This window comes from Anopheles ziemanni, chromosome 3 (genome assembly GCF_943734765.1).
Source record: "Anopheles ziemanni chromosome 3, idAnoZiCoDA_A2_x.2, whole genome shotgun sequence".
Classification (NCBI taxonomy): domain Eukaryota; kingdom Metazoa; phylum Arthropoda; class Insecta; order Diptera; family Culicidae; genus Anopheles; species Anopheles ziemanni.
This window is the reverse complement of record NC_080706.1, coordinates 33532597-33558218: the sequence shown is the minus strand read 5'-3', so window position 1 is coordinate 33558218 and position 25622 is coordinate 33532597. Positions and strand designations below refer to the sequence as shown.

Here is a 25622-nt window from a genome sequence, read left to right as displayed (position 1 = left end):
ATAACAAGACAATGTGTTGAAGAAAAGCGTTTGTTGAGGAGATTAAAAATCTTCAGCAAAGGTACGTCCATGAGCTTTGATTGAATGGGTAGTAAAACTTAAATATGGCTCTAACTACCTCATTGTCACAGCGGCCCCATAGCTCAGCTGGTTAGAGCGTCGTGCTAATAACGCGAAGGTCGTGAGTTCGATCCTCTCTGGAGCCAGATTACATTTTTTTTCTCGGTTATGTTTTGCTTTTGAGGTTTGCGTTTTGGGGACTCTTTTGAGTAAATAAAGCCCCGGTTATTGTTTTTCTCGGTCGTGGATCTTATGCGATGATATACCCAAATGTATATAATGGGTTATGGGCGTTGCGATAATTTTGACCTACGAGTATTTTAACCGTTGTATGGACCGTGAATATTCGCAATATATTCAAATTTCCTTTTTCATTAGACATAGTGCAGTTCACTAGCTGCGCTTGTCGCCGTCGTGCCTCCGTTTCAAATACATTTCTTCGCTCATTGCGCCTAACTCATTGGATCATGCTTTCCATCATGTGTAGTATATTGGAAAAGGTCAATTAATGTGTTAAAGTATATTATCCAGCATTCAACCTCCACTACATGATTAGTTCCGTTTGATCTTTTAAGCGAACCGTTAGCGTTCAAATATTCAAAAATAATGCATGTGTTGCGCTTTGCATAGCTTTAAGTGCAAATGTGAACCAGTAGGAAGACAAGGATCTCAGCCGGGGCCTGCTTTACCCATTTACCATTGATAAGAAATTGACCACATTTTTTTACATTCTACGCATTATTTGAGCAAACAGTAGCTGACCACGATGTGAACAGCATGTTCCACAACTTTCCACAACTTTCCAAATAACAAAACCGACATTTTGAAAACTTAAACAAAACTCAAAACGACTGTCAAAAATTTTCTTTTATTTTTTCTAATAACATCAAGGCATGAATCTACCTCGTCTATTGATATACTTTGGTGTAGTGATGGGGAAACTGAATCCCTACAGAGATTCGAATCTTTCGATTCAAATCCATTCCGAGATTCGGATCTTTGAATCCGAATCCCAATCCGTCATATCATGCGTGCTTACCTAATTTACCGATCTTTCATATTATTTGTTACTTTAACAATTGTACAATCAATGGTTGAATTGATCCGAAGGCTAAATCGAGCTTTTGAATGGTCCCCAGGACCATCTGGATCGCTATCGCTATCCGCTCCAAGGGGGAGCTGTTTCATTTCAGTTCCGAGGAAACTACCCACCACTATGCGCACAATTTGAGAGAGAAAAGAGAATTGAAAATGCTCTCGCAACATCGCAAAATCTCTCTTTCGAAGAGAGAGATTGCGCATCGGGACCTTTCGAACTCTGCCGGCCTGGGATTTATAATCCCAAAATGACATTTTGATATTTTCGAAGAGTTTCGGTCGACCGAGCCATGTCGACAATGTGTCGACATTGCAACGCAGTATTAATTTCTCCAAAACTGGAAACGATGGATAGGTCTTTACTTCGACAAAGTTGTTGGTCTGCAAAAGACCTTTCGTTTGAGGGGTCTGTCGTAAACATCGGTGAACGGAATCAAAAGTTATTGGCAAATAGGCTGTTACGGCCATTTTCCCATACAAAATCATTTTGCAAAAACTAAGTGGCCTGGAAAATCTTACTATCGTTAAAGTTGTGTGTCTTGAGCAGACCTTTCATTTGAGGGGTCACATGTACAAATCGGTTCAGCAGTTATAAAGTTATTAGCAAATTGGCAAGTTTTTGCCTAAATGGCTATTCGAAATATTGAGTACGTTGTTCCGGAGATTTCCGAAGCTTTTCGAAAAATAAACTTTCTCAAAAACTAGACAATATTGAACGATCTATCGTTACACAAAATTGTGTGTCTTGAGCAGACCTTTCATTTAAGGGGTCACTTGTGCAAATCGGTTCAGCAGTTGTAAAGTTATTAGCAAATTGGTTATTTCAGCAGAAAATACCAACCAAAGTTTCTGCACCTACGCCTCAGAATTTCATAAACTGAGAACTACGGAAGAGTCTTTGTTGCACAGAGTTATCAGTCTTTAAAAGACCTTTCATTTGAGGGGTCTGGCGCTAAAATTGGTCAAGCCACTAAAAAGTTATTAACAAATTAGCTATTTCAGCCATTCATAAGGCAGCTTGGTTGTTTCAATTTGAAATCTTTAATTTTTGAATGAATTTCACGACAATGACGATTCACCAGCCTGGCCATTCAACAAACTTTATCACGTTGTGCCAACGCAAAACCATCTGTGACAGCGTAAAATTGTCGCCTGAAAGGCCATTCTAAGAGAATCGAACCATTGTGGTCTGGCAGACGAACGTTAACGTTTCGTAACGTAAATCGTTTTCAAAGCAAAGTGAAGTTTAATTGGTGTAAATATGTCTCAAATGGTGAATGCTTTGCAATGCAATTGTAACAATAGTGAAAGCAGTGTGCCAGACGGGATATTGTGCCAAGATGCACCAACAGTCACATTCTCGGAACCTGTGGTAAGTGTGGAATGTTTAAGTTTTCGTTTTTTTTGTATGAAAAACGTTTGGAAAACGTATATAATTAATCTATATTGCTTACTGTAATATGTGGTCATATGTGTCTTTTGACCCACGTCGTTATTACATAATAGAAACATTAATCTAATATATAAAAGTCACCGTTGTCTGTGTATATATATCCCTACCCCTCCAGAACACCCTCCCTCTAAAATTAATGAAAAACAATTATAGTTCAACAATTATTGAACGAGTTTTCACAAAAATTAGTACACATACTGCTCACATAGGGACATACCATGGTTTAAAATTTCATCTTTGACCTCACTTCTTCTTCTTCTTGGCGTAACGACCTCTTGGTCATGCCTGCCCGTTAAGGGCTTACGAGACTTATTTCCCTGTTGTACGTGGATAGTCAGTCCTCTCGTACACGAGAGGGTCCGGTCTCGGTTGGGATTCGAACCCACGCCGTCGAGGTGGTGAGCCCCGACGCTCATGGGCCGACTTTCTAACCGGCGCTACCACTCGGCTGTCACGGACCCCCAATGACCTCACTATTAATGTTCAATCTTAGCCCAAACTCCCTCTACCCTACTCCTCATCTTCAGCAAATCAATAGCATAGCTCAAAACGAAAAGTGTTAATTCTTATCACAAGTATGCAACGCAAAATCTACTAAGTGTATCTGTGCCAAACTTGGCTGGAGTATAACTCATTTTCTCGAACTAAATCGAACCCAGACATCCCAGATTTCTTCTATCTTCTCTTACGTAACAAATATTCTCAATCACACTGAATCAGTCTAATCAATTTATACTAAACATAATCATAAGAAAGACATTTTTTCAAGTGTGAAATGTCCAACATTCTTATGCCTCCTTCCTGCCAATAACTTTCTATCATCTGAATCTTTCGATCATCTGAATATCTTATCTATCAACGATAGAAATTAAGTTAAACAATATAATGCCACATTACTACGGAAGCGACGAGTTTAAAAAAAAGCGTACATATCGTGGGGTGACGGTTTTACTGGGGTATTTCTCATACTTGCTTCAATTGATTAATTTTAAATGGTTGAACCAAGGTGGAAGCACAATAAGATAGCGAATGCAAAATGTATATTTACATGGTTTCGTCGACTAAAGGTAATACTAAAAAATACCACTAGGGTAAGTGCACCCATAGTGGAGCTAGTACCAATAGTGGTTGTAGTGGAATAAAATCCTAGCTCTACGCCGATATATATACAATGAAGTTATTTGTTCTTCTATGAAATGTTCTTTGATCTTCTGCGGAGTGTTCAAAAGATGAACCATCCCATTCCGTAATACAGAAGCGTCAAAATTCATATTTTTTAAACAGGTTGTCACAACATGCTACATTCCTTAAGAATCTATAACGAATATCATGATTTTCTTAAGGCTATAAATCACTACAAAATCATTAAAACCATATTATTTCGCTACTTACATACTCCAATATAATTGATTTACATGAACTTAGTGCATTTTAGCATAATTTTATTATAATTTTATAGTTTTCACCATAGAGCCACTATAGGCACAAAAACCAGAGTTGTTCCTATAGTAGCCATAGATTTTTTCACAAGTAACACACAAAAGAAAGGAACGAGTATATTTTAGTTTTATTTCGTTTTTGGTCAATATAATCAGGTAAATGTAGTGATTTTATTCTGTTTCTACAAAATAAACAAAGCGGAACTGGAGGGAATCGAAAAAGCAAGACTTAGACGGCGAAAACAGGCTCAGCAGAAAGAGCAGAGGAAAGAAAAGACAAAGCAGGTGAAGGATACACTATAAAGCATATACTATGGTATTAGCTGTAATATTCAAAGCATTTTTTATGAATTAAAATTGGACATATTTCGGTAAAACAATACAGTCTTTTCAATGACAATGCATTGGTCAAGGAGTATTTTACCGTTTTGTTTGAAATATGCTTCAAAAATAAGTTATAGGCAAAATATATTCAAGTTTTTCGTACTACCACCACTATAGGAACACGATACCACAACTATAGGAACCATACCACCATAATAGGAGCAACCGACTAGGAAGAAAAATACGCTTTTTTTCGTGTATTTTGTATAGTTTACGGTGAAAATAGATGTTTTTCAGAAGAAAAGTCATGTTTCGATCATAATTGATTCAAATATGTAGAATATTGTGTTCTTAACACTCATAAATTACACCTAATTGGTATTTACAGTACTAAGTGCACCACTATTGGTACAGTTACCCTAACTCCAAAACGCTAAATTTAAGATTGCAAAACTCAAGATACTGAATGAAAACACTCTTACAATACAAATATACTTTAAATAAAAACGACAGGAACCTAAAATTCCAAAAGGAGGATTTTCGAATAGATCAGCTTTTAACAACTTTAACTTAAAAAGACCTTTCATTTAAGGGGTCAATCGTGAAAATCGGTTGAAAGAATCAATAGTTATTAACAATTTGCCTCGCGGTGCCGCCGGTGGGTTGTATTCTGTTCCAATCATCTTGCATGCGTGTTTAGAGATTGTCCGTTTACGAAGGAAATCATCTAAAATCTTCCATAGGTGTTTTACCAGGTTCATATCTGGACTCTGTGGGAAGCGAATGGAGTTGTTTACGGCTGTGTGCTTAGGCTCGTTATCTTGTTGGAATAGGAATCTTACTTGAAATCCTAACTTCTCGGAGCTTTTTATACAACTGTCTTTCAAAATTTGAACGTAGGTTTTGTGATCCTTTATCCCATCAATGAAGTGCAGCTGCCCCACTCCTGCTGCACTAATGCAACTCCAAACCATGTCGGAACTTTCACCATATTTCACCGTTGAAATAAGATTCTTTGTTTGCATCTCAGTATTGCATTTTTTATGTGGTTAAAGCTCGTGGCTCCACCTTTTCGTTGCTTATTGTCGAATGTTTTTGTAACGAAGAATCGATCAATTGCCGATTGAGCTTTAAAACGAGGTCTGGCCACAAGTTTTGCTATCTCATTGGTAGACTCATGCAATCGAACGATATGTTTTTCTCGTCAAAGGTTGTCTCTAACGCCTTTCGATCTATGTTGTGAACTAACTGGACATTTCGAATTAACACATTAAGCGCTCCGTTCATTTTCACTACTTTCCGTTAAGTCGTTAATTCGTCATAGACCATCGACCAAGTGGTAAAATAATCCCTTTTGTCAATTTTTTGTTCATGTCCCGACGCCTCATTAACAAAAGGTTTCAATAACGCGAACCGACCATATTCTTTTAAGAAACTCAATGTACTGCCGGTCCCATTGGGACCTGGTTTCCCTACAAAAACGGCTCTGTCGGTTCAACGAGACTAAGAGAACGCTTAACGCGCTATTGCCAGACCGTGGTATACTAGATTTCATTTAAATTGAAGGTAAAATCCCTAATGAGGCCCCCTAGTCGCCGCATCGTCATCATTTTTTAGATGTTTTTGCCTGCAAGTTATGCAATAGGTGGCACATCAATGCAGTTTGAATAATTGAACCGTTGAATTTCCGTTAGAAGCTGTAATGATTTGAATTAATCGGTTGAACTGGGCAAGATGGACAGCATAAACCAATGATTTGGAGTGAAATAATGAGTATGAAACGGCGGCGCGCCCGCAGCGAGCGCAGCGAGCGGACTGCGCTAGGTCTACCGAAAAAGGGAGTTTGTTATAAATTTGTGAAATAAGGGGGGCCAGTGGGCCCCCCTCATACCACAGCCCTAGGTTGATTGCGTAGCCGAATTTTCATAACCTCATGCAAGTAATGCATGAGGGAGTTCATGTTGTACATCCTTTTCAGTATAACCATAATCTTTAATTTAACGAGGCATTCAATTCAAACGGTTCACACAACGGCATTTGTTTCACCCATTGCATACCTTTTAGGTACATCCGCTCACAAATGGTGTAGCCACGACAGCGATTTTGGCAGGGGGGGGCTTCATTTGGGATTTTACCGGTTTTGTTAAATTATTTTTTGTTCAATTGTTTGTTCAATTGATTGTTCAATTGTTTGAAATGCAATTGCACATACGTTTACAACTATTCCAAAGGATCTACAATCTTCCGCTAGGGAGGAGTTTGGAGACGCGATACTGAACTTTTCGGTCATAAGTTTATCGCATTTGACCCAGTCTATGTTTTATGTTAGGTCGTGAGTCATTAGTGTCGGATTGGTTGGATGGGAAGCCTTCGGCATTGCAATCTTAAATGACCTCCAAATTCGCTGCCGAATTGGTCTTGGATGACCTTCAATTGAGTGTCCAGGGCATAGGGATATACCTAGGGCACTACCTGGAACCCTGGGTGATGTTGTTCTCGTATGTTCCCCGGTTTTGAACATGGATAGTCTGAACTTATTACACAGGTCATGATGATTAAGACGTTTAAATCGCCTAAGATATAAAAGGGTGTTTGTAGTCTAGTACAAAGATTTTCGAGGTCGTTTTTGATCTTTGCAGTATCAAAGTTAGGTCTCGGAGAGATATATAATTATGATTTATGAACGAGGAATTCAATTAAAAAAAAGATAATAATCTTTATTTCTTGCTTGACTACGTCCTATCTCATGAGTTGCTTAAACTGAACTGACTTTATTATTCCCTAACTGGCCCTGGCAACCCGTGGTGCGCGTCCCGGTGGTTCCGCTGAGTCGGCGTCTTCTACCTGCGCGTGGTGCCTTCCGGTGGTACACGTGGCGTCTGATGGTGTCATATGGCATGTGTGCAGAGGCGCATTAAGTGTTCTAGAGGCCTCAAGCAGCTACAAGTTGAAGGTCCCAAAAGCATACATTGCATTCAACATTCAACTTTATATTTCAACTACATTACAAACTAACATTTTCCTCAATACTATCCCATGTTTTAAATGCTAAAAGCCTTGTTTTCAAAATCATATTTCACGCCAAACCATCTTTCACAAATAGTATTTTCTATTAACAAAATTGACGAATAATTTAATGTTACATTTTAATCTACTTAGTTATTGAGTCTTTTGAATACCGAATATTTTTATCAAAAAATTCGTAAAATAACAGCTTAGTGCAATGCAAAGTATTATAACTATGTTTGGGGCAGGGCATTACTTTTGCTAGCCCATATGCATTATCTTCAAACTATTCTGAGGATTATCCTCTTTTGCAAAATGATCTTTACACTGTTCGCTTTTATATATGTTAGTTCATCAGTATTTTTTATGTTAACTTTAAAAAACACAAAAATGCGACGTTTGATCACCTTTTCGTAATCAAAGCCCAATTCATTCGCAAATTCATCACACATTTGAAAAATAATAAAATTATTTCAACATTAAAATTTAAAAAAAAAATAAGGTGGGTGAATGATGGGGCCCTCGATAACTTGGGGCCCTAAGCAGCTGCTTAGTTTGCTTACCCTATGATCCGCCTCTGCATGTGTGCCTCACGTAATTATATATTTAACGTGTTCTTCAAAATTAAAATTCAATATTATTTCTCTCGATTTGAGGTGTCGCACATTTATCTAAATCATGCAGTGCTGTACGAAATTGTAAGGCTGCCACATATACTTCTTCTTCTTCTTCTGTTTTGCGATTTCGGGGTATATCCTCTTACGTTGATTCACTATGTTCACTTTCACGTATTCAGAGGAGTATCGACTCTGTCCGAACTCCTATATAGGGGTTCGTCCTTTGGGAGATATATAGTAGTAGTTAGTTTGTCTGTTTTGATGGTAGTAGAGTGATAGTAGCAGTTAGTTTGTCGGTTTTGGATTAGAAATAAGGTTGGTATGTGTTTCAATACATAATTTTTCTAGTGATAGGAAGGTGTTATACGTGAGGGGGCAACAGTATTATTTTCCAGGAGCTCGAATTGGCTAGTGAATGCTCCTTGTAGCCCGAGCGTATTGGAATTTTTTATTTTCCCCGGAGTTTTTTACCCGGTAGAATGCTCAAGTGGTAACCTCGCGACACTCGTTTTTGCAGAAGCTGCATTTGAATGCTGGAGTTAATTGGTGAGATAATTTTCTTTGCATTTGGAGCATTTGGCAGATTTGGCTTGGTTTAGATTGTAGCTACACCTATTCTGCGACGAAGGGTATACAATGCAATCTAAAGGTATACAATGGGTGATATAAATACCGTTATGTGAATTGTTTGTATTAGGTGTCGTGTCAAACTTTTATCGATGAAAGAATAAATGAGACCCTTCGTTTTCTTGTGCGATGATATACCTAAACTTATGCAATTGGTGATATATTAGTTCGGCAACGTAATCAACCTAGGGGTGCGGTATGAGGGGGGCCCACGGGCCCCCCTTATTTCACAAATTTATAACAAACTCCCTTTTTCGGTAGACCTAGCGCAGTCCGCTCGCTGCGCTCGCTGCGGGCGCGCCGCCGTTTCAAACTCATTTTTTCGGCCAAACTCATTGGTTCATGCTGCCCATCCTTTGTAGTATAATTTACAAGGTACCTATATATATAACATTATATTAACCAGCATTGAATATCTACTGTATGATTATATTATTGTTATATTTTGCAATTAAAGCATGCTGTGATTAATGACATTTTATAAATTTAAGTCAAAAGTTTTAAAATTTTCTTTCTATCATCAGGGGACAGATTCTATATAATATTTAAATTGTTTTAAAACTGACTCGTATTTCTTAGCCCTTTGTAATGTTAGAAATTTTACATTATCACAAATGACATAGAATGTATTAATTACAAATTCCTAATTGATAGAAAATTTGTGTTCGTCTCGCTTACGCACACGATTTTCTTCTGAACTGAACTATAAGATGACTCGTTAGCTGTTATTCCTACATTTGCAAAATCTGCGGGAAAACTCTGGATGAATGTTACTAACGATTGCAACAACACTGATCCTTGCAATAGTTCACATTCAACTGTTTGAGGCGTCTTGCATGTAGCATTTATTTTCTGAAGCAGCGTGTTCCAAATTACGGCCATTTAAACAACCTCATATTTACTCATTTGATGGAGAAGCGTGTTTGTTTCATCTATTGTTATTGCTTTTTCATCTTTAGCGTTACAAATTTTAAGCAATGCATTTTTGATTTCTCCAAATCCGGGTTTTAAAGCTAAGACCGCGTCGACTCTAGTTGACCACCGAGTCATTGAATGATTGTTTTCCTTTTTCATTTTTTTTTGTTACAATTTTCCAACGATGGGTTGAAGAGGTAAAAAAACGTTTTAGCTGAAAAACTTGCACTGCTTATAATTTGTAGCTGTAAAATTAAAAATTGAATTTTATGAGTGATTTGCACATGGTATATTCCACTCATAGCACCTGCACTGTTCCGGTTAATGCTTGCGCGAAGGCTCAAGTATTTAGCAGACATATTGCAACGTCAGATGACTGTGCTCTACAGTTTGAAATATCCATAATTATTGTGTTTTTACTTCTTTTTTTTCAGTTTTTTATAAGATCTTAGTACTTCTTTCCAATAATTGTGTTTCTTTCCCCTTTCATTTATTAACTTTGTGTCTTTAGTTTGGGTTACCGTATTTTATCGAATATAGTGCGCATTTTTTCTCAAATAAAAGATCGATCAAATACTATCTGCGCACTATATTCGGAAGTTACCCATTAGCAAGTTACCAAGATGAACTTCTCAATACTTTTGTTTTAGTTTAGGTGCGCACTATACTCGTCTGCGCACCATACTCGATAAAATACGGTATACTAAACCTTTTGTACAAGTTACAAATAGATGTGATGTGTTCTTTTGATCCATGGGTAATAATTAACACCTTTGGTAGTTTCCGAAAATAACAACCAAGTGCTTTCTTCTCATGCTCCGTTGGTTTTTTCGTCAAAAATGTTCTGTATTGAACTTTCTGCAGTAAACGTCATCCTCATCTTTATAAAGAGGTTTTAGAACTCTTGATATTGCCATAAAAAGTTTTTTTTTATTACGTGGTCAATAAAAACATCGGAAAAGATTAGTTTTCATGTTGCAACAGTTTCAAAATCAAAATTTGAAGTTGAAACAATTATTTCAGTTTCCTGTTGGCTTTAAGACATGGTAGTTGTTTCTGGCTCCAGGATCTCCGGTGCTCCTAGAGACGGTTGAGGAGTCTGCATTTTCATTGTCAACCAAGTTCGAACCATTTTAAATCTTATAAATTTACCCAAACCAAAAATTTTCTTGAAAATGAATAAATTCTTCTTCTTTTTTAATTTTCAACGGATTACTTCTCCACTTTTAAACCGCTTCATTTAAGTCGCTTGTTTTGCGTAATTTTATAGTGGTTAATTAACTTGTATGTCGCTAATAATTACCAAACTGAATATAGTAATATGGAATTTCTAGTAAGAATTGCAAGAACTCTTCACTTCTATCGGTCGTTTGCACACACGATCTTGGTTAACTCTCAATTATGTAGTATGTTTAAAGGGGTTCTCTGACCGGCGAGGCCCCTAGCGGCCGCCAACTCCACCCATAGGATAATCTGCCACTGCGAATGATTTATTGTAGAAATTTGCGCACGATGCGCTCCCAGGTGGCACTTCCATCGACGTAGGAGCTAAGAGGCGAGTTGTCGCTTGTAGATTACTAACTTTATTTTTCGTTCGATACGCTTTTTTACAAATTATAAACCTGTAACTAGGTTACTTACTTGTTTATCGGTTTTTGCCCGGGTAACCGCTTCGCTTCGTCGGCGGCTTTTTTCGATCCCTACTGACCGACCTATTGGCGCTGCGCCTCGTCTACGGTTTCGCTTCCCTCGACGACAATTATCATATTCAAAATTGTTCATGACTTAACGCTTGGTTGACGGGCGCTTCCGCTAAAAATAACGTTAAGCCAAGCTACCCCGAGAGTGCCGCATCTGTCCCACATGCGGTACGTGGAGCTGGCGGCTCGTCTTTATCCGAAAACATTTTTAAGCTATCTGAAGATGTCGCCATCTGTGTTCGCCTTGCTGTACAATCTTTGCGCGCCTTATATTCCACGAAAAACATCAGGTGGAATACAATTGTCCACACAGGAACAATTAGCAGGTACTTTGCGTTATCTAATAACCGGGCGAACGGTACCGGACTTGGAGACGTCCACATTCATTGAAAGACGCATGCTGCACCAAGTTATCGTCAGCTGCTGCAAAGCAATCCAAACGGCCCTAATGGACAAATTTCTGCGCGTAAGTGCTCATTTCGAGTCTGTTGTATTGCATGCCAAATTTATTAATGCACACATTTTTCAGTTCCCACAAACTCAACAAGAATGGGACACAATTGCAGCGAAGTTTGAAGAAAAGTGGGACTTTCCATGCTGCGTGGGAGCCATCGATGGAATACACGTACCAGTGGCTGGCCGGAAAGGAGAAGAGAAGATGCTGGAGAACTATAAAAAATTTCGTAGTATTGTTTGGCTGGCATTAGTGAATGCAGACTGTGAAGTTCTGTTTTCAAATGTCGGTGCTCCAGGTCGGATGGCGGACGGTCGGGTCTATCGATCCAGTAGTTTGGAAACTGCTGTGAAACGAATGCCACCCGTTAACGTGCCAGGACCAGAGGGAATTTCTAAGTATGTTCTTGTTGGAGACAAAGCATTCCAAGGATCAGAACAAATGCTGGTCCCATTTAAAGTTAAGGACACACCAGAACGGCGTATGTTTAACAAGAGGCTTTCTCAGGCGCGGCAAGTGGTGGAGCGTACGTTCGGCCAAATCACCAACCGATTCCGAATTATAAAAATGAGCGAAAAAATTTAACAGCAGAAAAAAAAAATTCCCATTGTAACAACTTGTGTTGTTTTACATAGCTTTTTAGTTGCGGCCGGTAAATGCAACTTCCGCGCAGACCGGTTAACAGAATTTAACCATAATATTTCAACTCTAGAAGACGTTAATTTTCCCGATGATGAGCGTCCCATTATCACCGAAGATGAGCGCCTACAACGAGGCGAAAGAGTTAGAGAATTATTCGTTAAACATTTTCAATCCAACGTAGTTTCCTTTCAATAAGTTCAGTATAAAGTAACAGTAACTTCAAGCTCTAATTCCTATAACTAATATTCCATTGCCATTTTATGATTTGCAATCTGCGGTATCTGGTGTCTTGACTTCCATCACTTGTCGAAGACTTGTTGATGAACATTCGCTGCTCTGGTGTCTTTCTTCCTTTAATCAGGTGCCAATATTTCTGTAGGAGTGTCTTTTCTTGCAAGAAACATATTTAGATATTCAGTCCTGGCACGTTCAGTAGTATTCATGGCTACAGTGGTGACTGTCTGTTAGATGACCTGTTGAAGTATCCTTTGAGAATTTGGCTTCTTTATGTCTGCATAATTTAATGCCCCAAACAACACTATGAAATGTTTATAGTTGAGCCCATCTTCGAAGCGTCCCACGGCTGAAACACGGTTGTTACTCCATCCTCGTGCAATCCTATACTGATAGGGCATAGTTAGTAAGGGATGCGACACAAGTTGAAGTGTAGGAGATGCGTGATTGTGCCTACTTAGGCAGGGATAGGGCATGCATTTCGTCAGGGATAGGTTAGTTAGGAGATTCGGTCATTTTTAAGCTGTTATTGTTACTTTCAAGAGTTTCACATACTATGTGATACTATTTGGGTATACCACCATTTTTTCCTTGGTAAGGTGGATAAAACATACGGAGATAGGCATAGTAAAAATGTACCACCACCTCCTTTTCATGGTTAGGGACAGGCGACTCAAAATTATGATTAGGATATATTTCGCCAGGGTTAGTATCAGGATCTATTAAGATAACTATCTTCAACAGAATCACCAGTAGCTAATAGCTTAGTTAGGACAGAATACATGCGAGGTTGGTGGTGTAAGGGACAGCTTTTTGCCGAGTTTTTTAGGGAGTAGTGAGGGATGCTCTTTTGGCCCCTTCGAGTCTGTTCTTAGAAACCGCCCGCCTTTTTGGGCGCCCACGGAGTGCGTAAAATACATTTTTCTTGGCTTTAACAAAAAAAAAATCAAACTAGCTGTCGTAGAATACACGCTACAATCGTGTTTGCTAACTAGTTCGGGTACCGGGGAAAAAAAACAAACTATCCTAACACCATGTTCATGATTGAATTGTACCCAAAATAGATGGATCCTCTTGCCCCTAAAAGTTTACCAGTTACTGCCGCATGCTACCCGCGAAGTCCTTCCTACCTACACGCTCCTCATAGTCATACTGTGTTGTTCAACTGCCATCGCTGCCATGCCGGTAAGTGCCATGCCATGATACAGAAATAATTAAGGATTAGCTCACTGTTCTAATTGCACTGTTCTTCAATACATTGTTTTTACTTACATGGTCGCCTAGATGATCTTTCATATCATCTATTTGATGAATCTATGGGCCCGAAAATGCTCGCCGGAGGCTGCCGCATGTCATCGTTCTTTAGATGTTAACTGCCATTGCTGCCAGGCCTGTAAGTATGGAAAAAATGCACATCAGCCTAATGTTCCGATTGTCCATCATTTTCATTTATGGAGTTACATGTACAAATCGGTGGAAAGAATCAAACATTATTTACAAATTTGTTATTTCAGCAGAAAATACCTTGAAGGTATCTGCATCTTAATCCCATTCAAATGTTTATTTCATTAAATAAGAATATTTGTTGAATCAAGTTGTTTGCCTTGAAAAGACCTTTCATTTGAGGTGTCTGTTGCTGAAATTGACCAAGGCACTAAAAAGTTATTAGCAATTTGGCTATTTCAGTTATTATTTCAAGCTGCGACCCTTGGTTTTTGAAGCTTGTTGGCGCGCGCAGCTTTATGCTAGTGGTGGGTAAACCAAATCCCCAAATCCGAATCCCAATCCAAGAAACAGTCGGTCCAAGCACTCGGATAATGGACATTCTACTGTATTTCTTTGTAAAAAATAGGTTCTAGGAATTTTTCTAGAGGCTAACTTGCAAATCGCGCAAAAAACTCAATCTATGTCCATTGGACATTCTACCCAGCGTTCGATTTGAGTAAATTTAAATCAATTACATTGTCTCTAGATCGACTAGTTATGTGACTAATTCGACTCAAATCATTATGAGTCGATTCTAACAGTTTAGGATCAAGTCAGAATCGAATCAAATCGAGTCCCAAACAAATCAAAACAGATTCGAGTCCTAAACAAATCAAATCAGATTCGAATCTCAAACAAATCAAAACAGATTCGAGTCCAAAACAAATCAAATCTTTAGAATCCGTCAAATGGGATTCGAATCTTTAGAATCCCTCTAGGGATCGAATCTTCGAATCTTCCGAGTCCCGATTCTGCCTCACCGAGGACGCTTAGCTGAGGCGCCTGATTCGCTGCAAAGCGATGGTGACGTGTCGACGTAGCTTGCTTAGGATGCGGTCATCGATGTGCAACTGCTGGACAAACTTTGGAAATACATGTTCCTAAAGTGCTTTTCAAAAAGTTAAGGAAGTCCTTAGACAGTTATCATGTATTATTTGAGCGAAATAGGAACATTTCAGAGTTTCTTCCTGATTAATATTTGCCCGTCCATGTTTTGCTTGATAACGGCAATGGTAGACCGTGGCCTAAGCATTCAGCGACGGAATGTCATAGTGTCATCTATTATGGATAGACAGCATCGCGGGGCCAAAGTGTGTAGAACCGAGACGATCTTATTGTGACGAAAAACTAAAGTTATTCAACAAGCTTGTTTTGCTTTAATCAACTACAATCCGCGAGAGATGCGGGCTTGGTGAAAATTATATGCAAACGGTATTCGGATTTGTGATCTTGAGCTTGTGTCTATTTAGGGGCGAAGAAGCGACCAAGCTTACGCGGCAACTTGTTTTGTGTCACGTAAAGGGAAACCTTTGCTGAGGTGTAAGAAAGTGCTGCGATAATTATTCGGACAGTGCAGTGTAGCATTAAATCGTCAATAATTAGCAGTAAGTGAATTTGTAACCGTTCTGTGTGTTTCTGTCTTCTCCTTGCGCCAAGCGAGACGATCATCGATCAATCCCGCACGATCGGCGCAGGAAGCGAGTGAAATCTAATTTACGGGGCATATATTTTTCGTCGTTGTAGGTTGACGTCACGCAAGGGATGGCGCAAAGAGTGGCTTTCGGCAAGAAGAAAGCGGGCAAAATGCTCGTCAACGTCCACATGAATGCCGATGATGAGATTGATGTGGTGCCTATTGATGCCATTGTTTCAGAAAATAAAGTACTGGACGATGAGGATAGCGATGGAGACTCGACGGAAAGTCTTGACTCGGACCCGGAACTCGTGCAAACGAAGGATGGTCGGCTGGTGCTGTCACGGTCCAGTAAAAATTGTCCCAAATGCAAAAAACCTCTTAAAACATCGGCGGTAAGTTTTTGGGGCAAGCAATGGGCGAAGCGTCCTGTAGCTCTCACACTGGATGTCGTTCGTACCGTTTCAGGAGCTGGCAGCCCACCGACCGAAATGTCCGGGGACGCTTGATAAAGTGACCGAGGTGATACTGAAGGAGAAAAAAGCGGCAAAGCACGCAAATCCTAGTGAAGAGTTTAGCAAGTACTGTAACCCGAACCCGGAGAACCCTTGCTATTGTTGCGGCGAGGACGTCAGTACTGCGCACGTTGGCCACATCCGGTGCCAGTTTTGCCCGAAATCGTTTAAAGCGTTCGAGTATCTCGATCGGCACATCAGCTCGGTCCACGCCGAGTCGGACGATTTTCCGTGCGAATTCTGCAACGCCAAGTGTCCCTCAGCCGAGATTCTGGCGGAGCACCAGAAGATTCACAGCGAGGGTAAGCCGCACTCGTGCACCATCTGCGGGAAGGAGTTTACCCGCCGCTACCATCTGGATCGCCATGCGAAACACTCCAACTGTGGCAGCGACCAGAAGTTCCATCTGCCGTGCGAGGTATGCGGAAAGGAATTCACCCGTGTGGACAATCTGCGCGAACATCTGCGCACGCACCTCGGCCAGACGGGCCGCAAGCGGGACTATCAGTGTCCATACTGTCCAAAGTCTTTTTACGGTTCGTCGCTGCTGAACATTCACATCCGGACACACACGGGCGAAAAGCCGTTCCCGTGCGATCTATGCCCGAAATCGTTCCCGTCGTCCGGCGCACTGCGTAAGCATCGGCGCAAGCACACGGGTGAACGGCCGTACAAGTGCGATGACTGTTCGGCTACATTTTCCGCGCGGGAAACGCTCAACCGCCACCGGAAGAGGCACACCGGTGATAAGCCGCACGAGTGCAAGGAGTGCGGTAAGCGTTTCATCCAGGCGACGCAGCTCCGTACGCATATGTTCGTTCACACCGGGACCGCCTCGTACAAGTGCAAGGAGTGTGACCAGGCATTCCCTCGGAGCAGTAAGCTTAACGAGCACATCAAGTACGAACATCGAGGCGAGCAACCGTTCGAGTGTAACGAGTGCGGGAAGCGTTTCCTTGACCGGGCAGAGCTGAATCGGCATATGGCGGTGCATATGACCCAGAAGGGTAAGTCGGTCTGGGGTGATTTTGAGGGGCGTTGAATTTAATATTTGAGATTTCCTTGCCTTACAGAGTTCCAGTGCCACTGCGGTAATTCGTACACAAGGAAAGCTTCACTGAAGGCGCACATGAAAACGCATAGCTCGGAAGAACCGGTAACCTGCAAGATTTGCACGAAAACATTTATCAGAACGGATTGCCTGTTGCGTCACATGAAGAAACAACACGCGTAAGTGAAACAAAACATTTCTCTGCTTTAAAGTACCATTCGAAAGTGGATGGAAAGGACGCGCCTACTTAGAATTTTTTTTCGAGAATTTAAAAAACAAACGACTTTCTGTTGAGCCTTTTTTTACTTTTAGGTTGAATTTATTTAATATTTGTTATATTGCTTAACTCATGGCTATCGACTGTATTTGAACCACAATATTCATATGATGAATTTGCAACAGTTGACCTGAACTTTTAATTCTCCTCAACAGGGAAGCCGTCGAAGAACTTATTCAATGCACGGAGAAGCGTAAAGAGGAAGAACTGCAAGTGCCGAGCCCGGCGACGGTAGAAATCAACGGTGAGGTGTTCGAAATCACGACCATGGGAGAGTCTACCAAACAACCTAAGTTTGTACTGCCCGATCCAAACGCTGGCCGAGTGATGGAGGTGTATGAGCTTCCACCCATAGTGGTTCCCGAGGCAGTAACGTCTCCAGATGAACCAGTGGAATACGAGCTGGTTCCAATTGCTGAGGAAACGGAAGTCGAGATCTATAGCCAGGAGGAGGCGCTTGACGACTTATCTCCGGGTAATAGTGAGGGCGTGGAGATATTGCCAACTATCAAAGAGAGCTCCCCGAAGACCAAACCGGATCCCGAGAAGACAAATAAAGAAGCTTCATCGAGTGGAAAGAATGTGGATGGAGCGAATAGTGCTTCAGTTAAAATATTGAAGCCGAAACTGGCACAAGAGCCTAGTCCGGCACATGAGCCAAGTCCGATACAAGAGCCTAAACTGGCAGCTAAAATTGAAAGAGCTAGAGAAAAACGTTCTACACCTTCAAATAAATCTGATAAGCTTCCTACGGAACCCCCAAAACCAACGCCGGTTGAAGAGAAGGCAAAGGAAATCAAACCAAAATCACCGAAAGTCGCAAAGGAATTGGTGGATGGCGTGAAGGAACCGGTGAAACGTCGGAAAACACGTGAACCGAAGACCGCGACCGGAGCAAAGAGAAGTCGCACGGAAACGGATGATAGTATTCCGATTTTCTTGAGCGACGAAATGCTGTCGGAGAAAATTGCCGAGCTGTTACTGATGTTGGTGGGAGAAGAGATGCTGCAAGAGTTTGGCTGGCCTGAGACGCCGGTGGAGGATCTGCTCTGCCAGGTGATTCTACGCTGCGGTCATCGGCCAACGAAAGGCGAAGAAGCTGGAGACAATACGACGCGAATGCGTGAGAATACGAAAATCCTTTTCTCCGTTACAATGGACGAGGAGGATATAAAGCCGTTGCTAAACAATCATACCGTAGATGAGGTTATTATGCATGTGCTGAAGAGTAAATGAGTCTTGGGCCAACCGAAGTTGGTTCTACGACGAATCGCAGTGCAATCGATTGCAGGTTAGGAAATATTTGTATTTCGAACAAATGTGGCCTTTCCAAAGTCCTTACGGTATTAGTAAGGTGTTGTTTTTTATCGAACAGATTCATATTTTTTCACTTTTACCAATAGTATTGTATGAGGGTACAATGTTAAGAAATTTAATCCATCTGACAATAAATGCGAACTGAATCATTTCAATTCGAAACGCGAATCTAGCTTTGATCTTTACAGCGGAATGGGAAAACATATCACGCATTGACGAACAATCGCATTCCGTCACGAGAAGGCATTATTGGATTGCACTTTGGCATCGTTTTAGTTGCTGCCGGAAGCATGTCCCGACCATTACAAGAATTTCAGCGCGATAATTCCGCCCAGAATCACAACTTCCATCACGATTATGAGGATTAGAATGAGCTTATTGTACAGGACGTTCCTCTTCATGGCGCGCAGTATGGCACCAGATTTGCTTAAATCTTCGTTGGCACTTTCCAGCCGACGCTGGCTGCGGAGCAGAGTTTCTCGCTGCACTTCCAGCTCCGAAATGACCTAGAAGAACGAAAAATTTAATGTGAAAAATAGGTAAACAACGACCTGAGCTTCGAACAAGAACCTCAAGACCAGTGTGTTCGGTTTCGATAGCAATTTGATTGGAGCGGGCCAGGCTAGCGGAAGTTCTTTCCAATATTTGCCGTCCTTGCAGCACCTGCTGCCGATGATGGTCGGTCCAGTCGTAATCAGCCATTTTTAAGATTCTGTGGCGATTAAACTTGTATTCCGATTAAGTGATGAGTAAAACCAATTTGCTTTGTTTTTGTTTTTCTGATTTGATTGTTGTTGTTTTGACACAAAATGTTGTTGTTGAATTTTCGGTTTGTCAATTTGACAACCGTTAAGTGACGTTAATTTGAAAATTGCGGGTAGAATGAAATATTTCATGTTATTTCAACCTTTTTAAAACAACAAATTGTTTTATGCAAACATGTATATGCATGTTTATAATTTACGGCATTTTGAATGTAGAAATCGGATTTATCATATCAACAATAGAGTCCATAAGGCATCAGGCCTTGAGGTCAACTATATCGCGCCTACGAAAATATCCAGCATGAAATCCGCGTCACGGATGCCTGGGTAATAAACTACCTGTCGAAAATTAAGGGTGTATTAAGGGTCATTATACGCAATGAAAAGCCTAATCCTAATTAAACAAAATTTATATAATTTATTTTATTATTTTTTTGATATACATTCCTCCTGAATCTATTGTTCTGTGGATTAACGACCGTCTTCGGTCAATTGCTGCCCAAAGGTTCACCACACATTTCCGTTTGCACACAGATAGTCATTTCCCTCGAAGGGCTATTTTTTTAAGTGTGGCATGGCCGTTCAAGGACCCTGTTCCATCTGACGTACGCCTACGGCTTTCCTGTTCCGAACCTAAATTATAATTCTGGGTTGTAACTAAAACACTAAACAAACGATAATTCGTTGCAAAAGTTTGCCACAGTTTACCCACCGCATGAAGATTATCTCATATCTCATCCGTTTGTGCTTGCTCTTGCTAGCTATCGCTATAACTTCTCAAACCCAGGCCGATATAGATTCCAGGTGAATTGTTTTGCTACCTGATCAAATGGCTATAGCATGACTGTGTAAATCCGATTTCCTTCGCCTCCGGTGTGTTTAATAGGCAATAAGCAATATCTTACAACTCACTGCATATCAAACCCATCGGATGCCAACGGGCAGAAATCTTCTAGAACCCCTTTGATTTCATAACTACGCCATGTGGCGGGGAAAGAAGGAAGCGGGGAAAGAAATACTTAGGCTAAGCAGATATTGCGGAATAACAACAACGCCATAACATCCTTGGGGGATGCGTCCGTGAGGAGGAGCTTTGCGGCGGAAATGATTAGTGATAAAACTTGCGATTTAATTAATTTCCTGTCCTGTCCGAGGAATGTTCGCGTCAGCGATGGTTTCGATTCGATCTAATTGCCGCAGATTATGAGGTCGACATGCCTCAGCTGATAACTCGATAAGAACGGGCAACATTTATGTTAAACAGTGTGGCTGCTATTTTGAGGCTATTTTGTTGCTTTATTGCTATTTTCCATGTCAATTGTGGCTACTTCCGACAAAAGGACCTATCAGATTTCACACAACGATCATCGACTACCTTCCGTTTCGCGGTATCAAATAACGATTGTTGGCGTGACAATAACGAGGACCCTTAAAGAGGTGAAGAGATTTATTACAGTATGGTCTTACTGTCCACTTGAATCGGTGCTTGAATGCGGTGAGATCGTATGTATAGTGTGAGGAAACAAATGTATATCATAAAGTTTTGTGACTAGTTACACAGGAACAGAACCACGTGACATGGTTCAAGTTTGTTTTTGATAACGGGTATAAAATAAAACACACAAGGGAATGCAGGTATAGTGGAACTCAAGTGGAAACTTATGCCATCTCATCTAGCATTTATGAAAACGAACATCAAACAGATCCGTTTTTCCACTATTCGGTTTGCTAGCTTTCAAGTGGTCTTTTCAAGTGCACCTTCATTAAGTTCCGAATTGAAGTCTCAGTCTTTTACATGAAAATCCAATGCTGAAGAAAAAACAAAGTTCAAATTAATTTATGTACACCACGTTGAACGTGATCGGCTTATAAAATATTATTTTTTATTATGCTTTAATTTATGGAATCGTTATGCAATATACTCACATACGGAAACAAAACACGGCTGTGCACATTTGTTCTCGTAAGGCTTGTTGCTTACCTCCACCCAGAAGTACGGCTTATCGTCGCCGTACGATAAATTCAGCCGTGCGAGCAAACATGCTGCACACGTTGCCCGATTAAGGACCGTTAAGGGCAAGGACTACATCACGTATGGGACTTCTGGAAAGATTTACTGCCAAAGTCGTACGAAAAGGCCCTATTTAAAAGTTTGTCAACCAGGTCAGGATGATCTTTACGAGCTGGTTCTTGCACTTTTCCGTTGAAGTATTGTTTTGGAGCGTGGGTTTGATGGGGCAGTGGTCATAAGTAGCGTGTGAAATGATTTAATGATAAGCTTAAAAACATCATGATTGATATTTTTCCTCTTTCAAGTTTGCTCAACTCTCTTGAAGAAACGTGTTTAACAAATGGGTCTAAATGTGATTTGGTGGACAATTTTCCCTTGATGAATATAATTCAATTAAGAGAGATGACTTATTCATGCTTCTCAAATATATGTGCTCCCTTTGAGAGTAAGTAATGATACTATTTAATTCAATTTACCAGACCAAACTTACTGCTCACTAAACATACCGCCTGTTTAGATTACATTCAATTGCATCCAATGCACCACGTCCTTTACCGTCTCGTCCTTTTCAGCCATAAATTTGATTATCTCTCACCAATGCATCACCTACACCGGCAGATGATCGTTCCCATTTTAGCCTTCGACAATATCCCGACCAAGGCCATATAGAGACCACATTGCGTCTGGTTCGTTATAGCGCAGGACAAAATTTTACTGCCCGTCGTCCGTTCGACTGTTTGATTCCTGCCGGTTGTCGTCGTAAAATTTCCACCGTACGCAACCGACCGTCCGCGGCTACGACCAGCGCCATTAAACTGGTTACAATTTATGAAAAACCGTGCCGGGGCCATTTATGCTTTCGTGCCACAACAAAACACAAAAAAGCTTACCAACTCCGGTTCCTCTTCCGTTCGGTCCGTGCTTTGAAACGCACACACTGCTGCGGATGCGTTCGCTCGGCTTGCGGTTTGGAATGGAGAAAAGACCGCACGCTATTTCGGTCCGTGGTTCGGTCCGATACACCTGTAAGCTGTTTACTTTTTGTATATCCGACCAGCGCTTAGAAAGTAACACTTTCTTTATCGGTCTACTTTGCGACTAGTGTTGCTGAAGGTAACGAGCATCGATTCTTTATGGGATGACGTATTTTTACAGTTCGCCGTAAGCTTTTCCGCTTAAGCTGTGTGCTAAGCCGGAGCGAAATGTGACGCTGGCTAGAATTATTGGCCGTTGACGTTGCAAGTGGAGGAGAATAATATTTTCTTTGAGGTAATAGTTTTTCTTCTAGTTTTGTTGCAATATCTTTGGTGCATCCTTGAAGTAGCCTGTCATGGCGATGGAAGTGTTTTTCTCATGTGATGTACCTGTATTAAAAATTAAACACCAGATGAATTTATATTTTATAAAGCTTCTTCCTTGCCCAAGTCCTTCACGATGATCAAAAACTCTTTGTTTTAATCCAATTAATTTCAACTCCTTCTCACCAACGCTTTAATGGAGGCCGCAGATCTTCTCGGTTTCTTCGGACCCGGCGGCACCAAATGCACTCCGTGGCTTACGATGGGAAGATAATTTTCTTCACCCTTCTCCGGTAAGATTACTTTCGCCAGATGCAAACGCCAATTTGCTGCTACTTGCAGTCCACCAGCACCAGGAAGCGAGTGGTGATGAAAGTGAAATTAAATTTGCATCCCTCCATTAGCTGGCCGGATGGTGTTCTGGAGGAAAACTTGCCGGAAATTGCTCGCCACGCATTCACAGGTAGTTTCGAAGCCGAAAAACTATCCCACAAAGACGTTGGTTCTGAGTAATAAACTTTCCGAACACTTGGGCTTTCTTCGGCCGTTGACGTTGACGGAGACAAGCGTGCAGCATTCCTCGTATATAAAGTAAGTTTATCAGCTGCGGAATGTTTAACCATTTTCGTGCCACGCTCTCAACGCACCCCGCATGTTTACAGCATTGAAATAGCGCAAAATCGTCCATTGGATCGAAATAGTGTGCTAACAGTTAATAGTGCCGTTAGGCGAATCGCGACGCAAAACGATTATGGGCACGGTTTACTCCCACGGGATTTTGGGGTGGGAACCATCTTCACGTTGTCAATGGCAGTTGTTTCGAAATTATGTTCAAAGTTTTAGCACTTGTCAGCGGTTTGTGAGATCTGTAACGGGCAGGAAAATTATCCGGATGGAGTTCCGACGAAAAACGGTCACAATCTTTTTCTATTTCCAATCGTTTGTTGGTTAAATCTGTTGAGAAAACTTGTACGAATAGATTAGTTTAATAGATTAATTTTTTCTCACTGGAAATAATTGTGTGGATTAATGTTGCAAATATTGTAAAGAAAAGATTTTGACCGAAAAATGTAATGGGCATAAATTTCTCCTCCTACACAAGAGGAATTTATATAATTGCTTCTCTTAAATGTACTAATAAGTGTAATTTGTGTTCCGTTCCCAGTGTCTCCTTTTCATGCAATTGTTCCCTAATTTTTTTCCCTTTTGGAAAATGCCGTAGATTTTCATCCTACCACTTTGGGAAAAATGCTTCTCATTTCAACAGGAGTTTTATTTTTTATCCCCGTTGAATCGGTTATTTTTAGAGCAGAGGAGCATCCGATCCGTGGGTTTGTTTGTTGTTTGCACGTACAGTTGGTAACAAGGAACGTGATGGTCTCTTTTTACGTTTTCTACCCAATTTTCACCGATACCGAAAGGGTGCCCCGTCGATACGCAAACGGAGGGTAAAATGATACTGGTGGGATCGTACAGTTTGTGGATTCTTGTGTTTTCCTTCCAACCCACCCTACCGATGATATGGCCCCGGTTGCTATGGTTGCAGTGAACGAAACTGCTTGCTTGCTATTTTCGGTACCGAACAGCGTTTATCTAACGTTTTCAAAGCGCTCGTTGGTATTAAGTTAATTTGTTTTGATTTCTCGACGGTATTATTTATCTTCTGTAGGAAGGTGATACTATTCTTATGATATACATTGTTGGTTTATGATAATTTGGAATGAACGATTATGTTCCCTTTTCGACGCCCCTTGTTAGAGGGACGGACTGTAACTTTTTCGTGAGCTTCCAACGCATCAAAATCCCAAAACTCGACGATCCTACGGCATTCCTTACGGTTGCCGAACCTTTTGTGCACCTTTCGCTCCTCGGAATGCCAATGCGGTACACGATGAACGATACTTTCTGCTGCCGAAACTGATTTCCAAGAATTCGCCCAGCTTGGTTTGTTTCAAACCCTCTTTTGTCAGCCATTGCCCAAAGTTGTCCACAAACCGGCGCCAACGATCGAACCAACGTTGAATAACGATGAAACCTTCCTGCGGCACGGTTGCACTTTAGGCGACGATGGTCGGCCGATAGATTAGATACGAAAGGCCTGGAATGTTGTAGTCGTCCATCAAACCCTCGGGCCACACATCGACATTATCGTCTCCAGCACCGATTGCGGAACGGCGCGAGGATACCAAACGGAATTTCGATTTGGAATTTAGTTTTACGGCGGCTTACCGCAGATCGAAAACGGATTTTCCCGGGATAAATCCGTTCCCACTGCGACAGGGAAGTGTTTCGGACGGCGGATTCGATCGGGGGCGTGGGATGTAAAGACGGTTAAAGACGAGGGATGTGTTGGGGTTGAGTGATGAGGGTCGGTCGGCGCGTTTTGTCGGGTGTGGCCGATGGTCCCGAGGCGACGAAAAGATATCAAGTGTCCTCCGACCACCGGCCTGGGGTCTGCTGATGGACAGCGGGGATTTTCATCGTAGCTCGTACCGGCCTAGGAGCGACACGATGCTCTGACATACTTACCGTTCCTGCCTTGTCTTCAATTAAACGATACCCCTACCAAAACGAGGGAAAACAGTTCAAGAAAACAGGAGAAGAAATGGGATTAAGCTTACACAGCAACATTAAAAACGAGGATTTTAGTGCATCATATTTCGTTGTTGTTTAGTATTGTGATCGATACGAAAAATATAAGCTATTAAAATATGTCTAATACAACTAGATTACTAATAATTCACTTTATAAAATCATCTATCTTATATCTTTTCGATAAAATAAAAAATGAAATATAAAAAAGTGGATCTTTGTAGAACTAAGTTTCAACTAAAACATAAAAATCGACAACTTACAACTTTAACTTCATTAGCAAATGTTAAATATATGTCCAACATTGTTGATATAGTCTGGTGAAAATC

At 40.9% G+C, this 25622-nt stretch overlaps 2 protein-coding genes and 1 non-coding gene across 3 annotated transcripts; 2 read left to right on the top strand and 1 right to left on the bottom strand.

Annotated features, from left to right (window-relative positions):
* The first annotated feature begins 132 nt into the window (after positions 1–132).
* Positions 133–206, top strand: Trnai-aau (transfer RNA isoleucine (anticodon AAU)). Its single transcript has one exon. It is a non-coding gene; the product is annotated as a tRNA-Ile (tRNA).
* Positions 207–13748: 13542 nt separating this feature from the next.
* On the top strand, positions 13749–18789 carry LOC131284588 (protein suppressor of hairy wing-like). Its single transcript, XM_058313450.1, has 5 exons — positions 13749–13754; positions 15579–15863; positions 15937–16990; positions 17057–17213; positions 17467–18789. Exons 1-5 carry the CDS (start codon positions 13749–13751, stop codon positions 18545–18547), a joined length of 2583 nt encoding a protein of 860 aa, XP_058169433.1. The 3' UTR covers positions 18548–18789.
* LOC131289476 (uncharacterized) lies at positions 18603–19372 on the bottom strand. Its single transcript, XM_058318743.1, has 2 exons — positions 19199–19372; positions 18603–19134 (listed from the first exon to the last, which is right to left on the bottom strand). The coding sequence occupies exons 1-2, from the start codon at positions 19328–19330 to the stop codon at positions 18931–18933; spliced, it is 336 nt and encodes a 111-aa protein (XP_058174726.1). The 5' UTR covers positions 19331–19372; the 3' UTR covers positions 18603–18930.
* Between the last annotated feature and the right edge of the window lie 6250 nt (positions 19373–25622).

Coding starts and splice junctions, on each gene's coding strand:
- LOC131284588 (XM_058313450.1), top strand. Junction 15,864..15,936: donor AACCTCTTAAAACATCGGCG/GTAAGTTTTTGG, acceptor GTACCGTTTCAG/GAGCTGGCAGCCCACCGACC. Junction 17,214..17,466: donor CACATGAAGAAACAACACGC/GTAAGTGAAACA, acceptor TCTCCTCAACAG/GGAAGCCGTCGAAGAACTTA.
- LOC131289476 (XM_058318743.1), bottom strand. CDS start 19,330: ATGGCTGATTACGACTGGACCGACCATCATCGGCAGCAGGTGCTGCAA. Junction 19,135..19,198: donor CCGAACACACTGGTCTTGAG/GTTCTTGTTCGA, acceptor TCGTTCTTCTAG/GTCATTTCGGAGCTGGAAGT.